Raw genomic sequence first — 9,249 nt, forward strand, 5'->3', positions numbered from 1 at the left:
TAGGTATGTGAGAAGTAAACACAAGACCTACATCCCCTGTTCACTTATCTGGCCATCTGTTTTGCTTCCAAGCTCTCAGGCAGGGCACCATACCTAGCAGGAGCATCTGCCCACGAAACATCACGGCAGCTCTGACCATTAGCTGGCATTTCTAGACTTCTAGGCCACGGGGAAATAATATCCATCCACCATAGCGGTGCTCAGGAGGTTTGGCATGTAGTGAAATGCCTGGTGGTAAAAAACAGTCTGAAAAAGGATCAAGCTCTAGGGAGTGGGAACAGTTCACAGGAGACACAAAGAATGCCACTGAAAACAAAAAAAACCCCAACCAATCAAACAAAAAAAACCCCAAACCCACACAACACTACAAGAGACTTGGACAATGAAAACTATGCTTCAGAAAATGCCTGAACTTTCCTTGTTGTCAGATGAAGTTTTGCATCTTTCTGTATTCTAAAGAAGAGTGGAAAGAAGAATCAGTGACAATATTTGAAATTTATTTTAGGTGACTTACAGATCAAGACAGTATTGATAAATCTATGCTTTCAGTTAGGGGATGACAGAAGCAGGACTTGTACAGGCGGGCTCTTGATAAGTAGGAGTGACTATGAAGCTAATAGGAAACCCCTTCTCTACAGAAAGAAAAAACAAACCCAACCAAAAACCAAACCAAAGCCCCTACTGGGATTAAGAGACCCTCACAAGAAAATAAAACCCCAAAATATCTTCAAAGGCCTTTTGATATTTAGTTCAAAGGCTGTGGTTTAGGTTTTGTCAACAAAAAGCATGACAAACAGCCTTGGAAGAACCACCTACAACAAGGTTACATACTATGACTGAAATAGAGCACTTTTATTCCAGTTGTGATTAAATTTCATCCAAATAAAGGTACATTCTGAACAAAGAATGCCTCCAGAAGGACTACACCTACTTAACTAAATCAAGTCAGCTATTTGAGAAAAACCATGAAGCACAAATTGCATTTAGATCAGCCATCCAAAAAACTACCCCAAACATTAAGAGTTAAATTTTAAGAAAAAGGAATTAACAGGTATTCATCATAAAACAGGGATGACTGAGGTAAAAGCTGCATTTTTATAGGCTAGATAAGAAAAACTTTGTCATAAAGCCAAATAATCTCATAATCTACAGTCTTTGTTGGACAAGAAATTGCAGTGAAATGACTTTAAAAGGTTATTTAAGTCTATATAACTCAACCATTTGAAAACATGAGAAAACTAGGTCTGAACCCGAGTAGAGAAGTGAGGCATGGCCAAATTCCCCATCAGGGGTTTATTCCTGGTGCTCACCCAGGTCAGACGGGTGCTAACGTGAGCCATTGGAAAGATGCTTCTAAGCCCTGCCTACAGTGAAGGAAACAAACAAACCCCAAATATCTAGCCAGCAGGATCTTGCCTGCACCGTAACTTTACAAGTGATAAGATGATACCAGTTCAACTGAGATGATATTTGAACTTTCTGGAGATACTCTGAAAAATCTTTAGTGCAAAATGGGTACAGAACAACCCATCTTCTGAACCCATGGCACCGTACAGCCAGAAACATGAAGAATCAGAGGGACAGGTGGAAGATAAAGCCAGGAGCAGCACGGCCCCAGAAGGCAGCAGCGGGGCCACTCAGCTAGGGCACTTCAGGTCTGCAGCAAGTAATGAGGGCCCAAGGTACGGGCTGGTCACTGTACTGCAAGCCTTCTTCATACACCGAAGGGAGCCATGTCCTTTCCACTGTGGATGAAAATTGATGGTAGCCTGGTTTACGTGACAACTAAAAATGAGAGCTATGGTTGCAGGGTACAGTGTCAGAATGGCTTGTTGATGCTGGAAGAGATATATTTGGGGGATCCTCACCCCCACATACAACTTACTGCGTTAGATGACTGACTTCAGTGGTGCTTCTGACATTTACACTGGGGAGACTTCTGTGAAGCACCTCTGAGATCCCCACTAGTTACGGAACACTGTGGAAAGAGGCCGTGATTTGAAAGACCGCTTTACCTAAACCTGTATGAGGTTTAGCCAATGGAGAGGTTAAAGCAAAGGTTGCCAATAACCTATATGGAAAACAACATCATTAACAACAATGAGGAGATGAACCAGTACTTGGGAACGAAGGAAATGCTTTATCAGATATACCTCACTGGGATGAGACATAACTAACAGCAGTTATAAGGTAGTGCTGACCCCCTTCAGGGGAAAAAAAACCAACCCAACAACACAAAAAAACCACAACTGTGACTAGCAGTTATATTCAACAAGGATGCTTTTGCAGCTTTCAAAGCAATCATAAAAGGAATGCACACCACAAACAAAGGTGGAAATGAAAACCAAACCAAAAGTCAGTGTGGTTAAATGATAAGCTTATTTGAACAAAAGAGAAAGCATCAGAAGAATCAATCTTCATTAACTCAACAAAAAGGACATCCGACAATAGCTGGTAAAGTGCAATACACTTGAAGCGAGTTAAAAAAATAATAATAAAAAAAAAAAATCTAAGAGTCAAGTACAATCTTACTATTTTAGTTATACATGACCTTCAGATTACCATAGGAAAGTAGCCTTAGAGAGACTCCAGAGCCCTTATTAAAAATGTGTAAGTGAAGCATAATACAGATTAAGATAATATTTAAGAACTAAAGTGAGAATATTGGGAGATATCTGCTCTTATGAGATGAGAGGGACAAGCTAATGCAGGTTATGACTGAAGGTTGATCTTGTACCACTTTTATGTCTCTATTCTAGTTCATCCATCATCTTTTATATGTGTATTGAAAAATAAGAGGACCAGAGGTGAGCAAAGAAAAGAAATCAGTCAGTACTAAGAAAACTAAGGAGAGCACATGCAAGCAACTGAATTCCTATGGAAGCTGCACGTTATCAGCAGAGATGCTGTAAATGACCACGTCCACATTCATTTAAAAAAACAGGTCAAGTGTAAGCACTAGAACTGAATGTATTCTAAATTGCTCAGAGACAACACAATGTTTAAGAAAAGGTAACACTTTACAGCAGATTTCTTTACCACTAAAAATTTCTGTGTGTTTTGCATCCAAGATTATAATAAAGAAGATGACAAAATGCCTTATGTTTACTGTTTACACATTTGCAAATAGTCAGCTGTACTGCCTCACATACTGCTACAAGTTTCCTGTTCTTTAAGGAAAAAAGAAAAACATTTACCTTTTCAACAATGAAAGTTGCAATGATTCTGGAAGGGGTTACTTTCCATTAATTTAAAAATTGGCTGAACTCTGTATAGTTGCAGTGTTCCTCTAGAGCAATGATGACTCGGGGTTTGTGACAGGACCGTGTGACTGCAAATCAAAACTTGGAAGATAACAAACCTAGATAGAGCGAAGATTGCTTCTTATGAGGACTGTGAGCCAGAAGTTTGCAAAGCTTTCCCACTGACAGAATTGCAGGAGGTAAGAGAACACATTCATACCCTCACCACAAGATTTTAACTTAAAAAAAAACCAAACATATATACACATACATGGGCTACTGAAAAGAATATTGTGGAGTCATTAAGTACTAGTCAAAATCAATAACCTAAAGAGTACTGATGTCTCTTCCTTGCATACCTCTAGCCTTCTAAATAAAGAATATACAGGCTGTCAGAGCCTGCAATAAACACACACTCAGGTGTGTGTATTCAGAAGTAACTGCTCTCCTACATCCATGCAGAGTAAAAGAAGTCATTCGAACGACAAATACTTAAAATTCAACATGTAAGGCATACAGAGTTAAAACATATCTTTTAGGCTTGCTTGAGGCATCCAGAAAGAACTGAATTCTGAAACAGATCTCATTTACAGTCTAGATAGCAAGTCAGTTCCTCCTATGGGGTAATTGCGTGGCAGTTTATTATAGCTATGAGCTTAATTATGAAACATTCCAAGCAACAGTAATATATTCCATTGGTAAAAGCAAAATAACCTATTATTACTTTAGCGAACAAGGTTCAGTCCTCATTTTGATAGCCTTTCCCCAGTTGCAGCTCATGGTCCATCCCACCCAGGCCTGGCACACGCCAGTCACTGGTGTCTTCCGACTGCTGAGCTGATCCTCCCAATACAGTTTCAGACTACACACACCCCGGGAGATTTCTTGTCTGTGCAGAAATAAACAAACACGGGATAAACAGAGCATTGGGAATCAAAGAGAAAGAAAATGGAGAGGTGGTGTGTCAACAACATCAGACGAATGAGGAACTCAAGGGCATGGACCTTTTTCCTTGGGAAGCGCAACGAGTGACAGAACCCTCACCGTCACAGAGGGACAAGACTGCAGGGACTTCTTGGTATAGACACATCATGCAGCATCAACCACGAGCTTCAAGGAGGCTGCTGATGGCCCCTCACTTGCAGCTTTCTAGCAACAAGGATTTTAACTTCAAATGCTTCCCTTTTTCAGTAATACTGAGTCACTAGCAGAAAACTTTACTATTAAAAGCGTCATTGCTATACTGGACATTCACACAAAGAGGTTCCCCCGGATAACACCACATTGATGAATCTCTTGAAAGTCTTATGATCCAAAGAATTAAAAAGACCGCCGTTATTTGTCAGCAGGATGCACACATACCATACCATATGCCCACACCCAGGCTCTGAAGGGATGGCATATAATACCCAGTACACAGGAGGAATTATACTCTTGGGGGATTTGGAGGAGCTCAAGAACATGCAATAAAGTACACACAGGAATAAAAAAACCCTAATTGATGTAGAAACATTTATCTTGTTATGGGGGTTAGAGATAAAGTGGACAATTTGAAGGCCAGCTTCAAAATCGTGGAGCGCTTGTACAATTCAGTAAGCCCCAGTTCATAATGGAAGCTCAGTGCTGGGTCCAGCGTGTAGCAAGTCTCTGAAATTCACCCACTGGGAACTACTCCTACCTAGAAATACCCAGTATACTAGAAATTAGCATGACGCTCAGCTGTTTTTCGAAAACAGCTTTTGAGATTTTGAAACTGAATATCTGGTAATCTTCTCTGATTTAAGAGGAAGTGTCCTATGATGTGCACATAGACAGGGAAACAGTTCAGAGGGAGGGGAGGCCGGCTTAACTGTCAACATAGGCGCTAAACCAGTAACCAGTTTTCTCTCCACGCCAAATTTCCAGCTGTAGAGAACTGGGACACCGGAGCCAACACTCAAACTAATGAGTTGTGACAGATATGACCCTGAGACACCAGAACTTTTTACTCACGGACAGCTGCCTAAGCTAGGGTTGTACTGTTTAGGGTGGTCTGCACATTTATTTTTCTTTTTCCCGAGCTGTTTATTTCCACATGACTTTTGTCACCAACATTAGTTTGTATGGATCAGCATCTACTGTGACAGGATCGCCAAGTAAGCCTCTGAACTGATACATGTTTTTTCTCAGAGTCTCAATGTTGTATACAGACAGTACTGCACACAAACAGATGCTACAATTGTGGATACAGCAGAAATATCTTAAAAAAACCCTAACACACACATAAGATCAATTCTCATTTTTGTTTTAATTGCTAGTAAGAGTGTTTGGTAACTCCTGTAAAAAGCTTAATGTTGCAAACTACCAGATATTTTAGTGCAATTGTTACTGAAAGTGCTCTCACTAAGTGTGTTTCATTGATTAGGAAATGCCAGTACGGTCCAGGGAGAAGATAAGTGATGTTTGCTCATATTACCTAACAAGATAAAAGAAGCTACTTGTTTAAGCGTTGTTGTTCAAAGATGCCGGAGTTCCTAAGATTTGGAAAAAAAAGCATATAGGAGGGGAGACAATTTGAATAGTCCTAGCAAAGCCAAGTAGACAATTCCAACTGTTTTTAATATAATACAAAATGCTCGTAGCTGCCACAGAAAACCTCATCCAAATTCAGTTTTCAACTGGGAAAAAAAAAAAAACCAAAACAAAAAAACAAGCCCCAAACCAACTCGGGCCTTTACTTGACCTCTAAGATTTCTACCACTCCTGGAACGTTACCACACCATCTTTCCTATGAAACAGCAAACCAGAAGCAAAGTGGTCATCTGTCATCCCAGCGTTCCTCACTACCACTAATCCTAGAGCAGATCCAGTGAATGTAGGAAAAGCAGTGTGCAAATTAGGTTTAAAATAGACACCATTTAAACCCAGGCCTACAGTATTTAATGTGATTAGTCTCAGACATGGAAGAAAAGTGGATCTTCCATGTTTAAGTTTGATAACGAACACTTAAACATAGTTCTTAAAGAGCACTGTAGCTAGATTAAGCCCTTAACGAAAGCAGTTTTGTGGGCCCTCAACAGCAGTGGTAGGATGCTCTGACTGAGCTGCTCCGAGATTTATCAGCGTCTTCCGGTCTTCCAACACACCTTCCCAGAAACAGCGACAACAGACGTTAAGAATTTCTTTACAAAAAGAGCATCTTTATGTAGCGTCATATAATAATAATATCACAGAGGAGCTGGGACAGGTACAACAGCACAAGTCATCAATCGGAGCACACAGTGAGGCTTGTCCTTTGGTAGTTAGCCGGTAACAAGACCCGGCCGTAACATTATATTTGCTTTTTTCAACTCTTCTATTTAGAAGTACCCCCCCCCCAAACCCATCTGAGGGGTCAAATCTTTAAAGAGCTATAACACAGTAAATGCTTTATAATCAGGACTGTTACTGTAGTTTTGTTGAGGGCACCAACAACCTCTTCGGCACTGCAACGCAGCTCCCGAAGGGAAAAAAGTTAGTTTCTCAGCCTGGGAGACAGCCACAGGGTGCATCCGTAGGACCGACTCGGACGCTGGCTCTGCCCAGTGCCGAGAAACCGTATTAAGGCTCCCATTAACGCAACGCTGCGCAGGAGGAGGGCTCGGGCCTGGGCGCACTCAGGTTGGGAGGCGCGTCAAGAGCGTCTGGGTGGGAAACCACCGGATCGGAGCGCGGACAGCCAGCGCGCCCGCACTTGGCCGTTGCCGTCAGGCAACGCCGTTTTCAGGTACTTTCCCGGAACGAAGGAAGGGCTGCGAAGCGCGGCTCCCTCCTCCGGACGACCACCTTGCCTAGCAAATCCGACGCCGCGATGACCAGCAGCTAAGCCGAGGACCACAAAACGGGCGCTCTGGGGCAGCCGGCGCCCCGGAGCACTCTGCACCACAACCAGGTACGAAGCCGCGGGCGGGCAGCCGGCCGCCGGCACCGTTTCGCCGCCCGAGCTGAGCGAAGCGGGAGAAACGAGGCACGGAAAAACGGAGTCACCGCTCTGCCCGCTTTCCACCCTCCCGCCCAGGCAACATGTGCGCCCGCTCCCGTCCCCGGCCGGGGAAGGAGGGAAGGAGCGGGCGGGAGGGCGAGCGAGGGCGGGCAGCCCGGCGGCCGCCGCCGCCGCGGGCCAGAGGATGCTCGGCGGCGGGAGGCGGGAGGCGGGAGGCGGGAGCCCCCCCCGCCTCCGCCGTGCCCGCCGCGGCCGCCCCTCGCGCCCTGCCCTGCCCCGCTCCGCGCCTGCGGGACGGCGGCGCCCCCCTCGCCCGCTTTCACTTTCTTTTCTCGGCCGGCCCCCGGCGGCGCGGCCCCGGGCACCCCGCGGGGCAGCGGGGGGGGGGGGGGGGGGCAGCCCCCCCCCCGGCCAGGCCTCCGCCGCCCCGAGGCCGGGCACCCTCTCTCACGCCGCGGGGCGGGGAGGGGAGGGGTGGGGGGCGACCTCCCAGCCTCCGCGCAGGGGAAGGGAGCCGGCGGCGACGGAGGACGGCCCGGCCCAGCGGCCGGAGCGCCCCGGCGCCAGGCCCGGCGGGTCCGGTGCGGCGGCGGCGCCAGGGCGCCCGCAGAGGTGACCCCCTCCCGCCCAGCCATGCCCGCGCCCGCGCCCACCTTGTAGGAGTCGGTGGCGAGGAGAATGTTGAACTCGGCCCCCGCCGCAGCGCACTCCATGTCGCCGAGCCCGGGGAGGCGCCGCCGCCAGCACGGACAGGACTGCGCCGCGCCGCCGCCGCCGCCAGGCGCTCGGTGCGGGGGGCGGGGGGGGAGCGAGGAGAAAGGGGGGACGGGGACGGGGCGGGGACGAGGGGATTACGGCCGCGGGGCGGGGACGGCGCGCGGCTTCCCGCGCCGCTGATTGGCCGCGCGTCTCCGGCGCCGAAGGCGGTGCCGTGAGGTCACCGGGCGGGTGGGGCGGGGTCAGGGCGCCAGGCAGGCTCTGATTGGGCCCGCCGCCCGGTCGGTGCAGGGGAAGGGAGGAGGCGGCCGTGACACCGCGGGAGGCGGGGAAGAGCCCCTTGCCCGCACGTTCTCTTTCACTGGGTTCCGGGCGGAGGGCGGGGGGGGCGGGGCCGGCTCGGTGACGCCGCTGCGCGGCCGGTGCGCACTCTCTCGCCATTGGCCGGCAGCGCGGCGGCATGCTCGGCCGAGCGGCCGACGGTCGGGCGGAGAGGGGGCAGGCGGAGGGGCGTGCGCATGCGCAGGCGCCGGGGCCCCCCGGTTTCGATTCTCTGCGGTCGCCGCCTCCGGGCGGCGGTGACGGGAAAAGGCGGGCGGCGGCCTCAGCCCCTGCGGGGGGCCGGCCCGGCCCGGCCCTGCCCAGGCGCACCCCGGGGTGCCGTGCCCAGGGTCAGCCGCTCCGGCGGCAGCGAGGCGGCCGTGAGGGACGGCCGGCCGGCTTCCCGCCCGCCCTCCGCCCCCGCGGGCTGCGAGGAGCCCCGGGGCCCTGTGCCGCACCGGGCTGTGTCGGCCGGCGGCGGGGCTGCGGGAGCCGCCTCGGGGGGAAGGTGCCGGCCGCCGCACCGGTGGCGGGCAGCCGCCGAAGCGGGGGCGGGGCTGGCCGGCGGGGGCGGCTGCGCGGCCTGGCCTCGCGTGCTTCACCCTGGGGCGAAGGGTCCTCTGTGGGAACGAGGTGGCTCCGAGGGGCGGCACGGGCAGCGCTCACGGCCTGACTGCCAGCGCTCTCCTGCCAGCAGAGGACAGCTGCGCAGCCGTCGGGGGCGCGATGCCTAAGCTTGGGCCGGGGCCCGTGGGGGTGCCTGAGGAGGAGAAGGGAGAAGGGGACAGCGTGTTCCTGGAGTCAGTCTGGGGAAGGAGGTGGAGTGACACGGTGGAGAACTGGGCGGAAGTAGAAAGCGCGCGTGAGCGCTTGAGGAGGAGCTGCAGTTGCCGCCATGTGGAGAGCGATGGCTGACCGCGATGGCTGACGGGCGACGCGTGGGAGCTGCTGCTCCAGGCAGGCCTCCCGCTACCCAGTGCTGGGATTGCCGTATCGGAAGGGACTCCC

At 50.2% G+C, this 9,249-nt stretch overlaps 1 protein-coding gene across 2 annotated transcripts in view; it reads right to left on the minus strand.

Moving 5' to 3' along the window:
- NAMPT (nicotinamide phosphoribosyltransferase) overlaps positions 1 to 8,018 on the minus strand; it is a 29,907-nt gene extending 21,889 nt beyond the window's left edge. Inside the window, exon 1 of one of the 2 annotated variants that reach the window (XM_069801831.1) lies at positions 7,857 to 8,018. In XM_069801831.1, coding sequence (XP_069657932.1) covers positions 7,857 to 7,916 — 60 coding nt within the window. In that variant the 5' untranslated portion in view covers positions 7,917 to 8,018. The remainder of the gene's footprint in view (positions 1 to 7,856) is intronic. The other variant, XM_069801832.1, reaches the window with a different exon arrangement.
- Positions 8,019 to 9,249: the final 1,231 nt, after the last annotated feature.

Source organism: Haliaeetus albicilla, chromosome 14 (assembly GCF_947461875.1).
Source record: "Haliaeetus albicilla chromosome 14, bHalAlb1.1, whole genome shotgun sequence".
NCBI classification, from domain to species: domain Eukaryota; kingdom Metazoa; phylum Chordata; class Aves; order Accipitriformes; family Accipitridae; genus Haliaeetus; species Haliaeetus albicilla.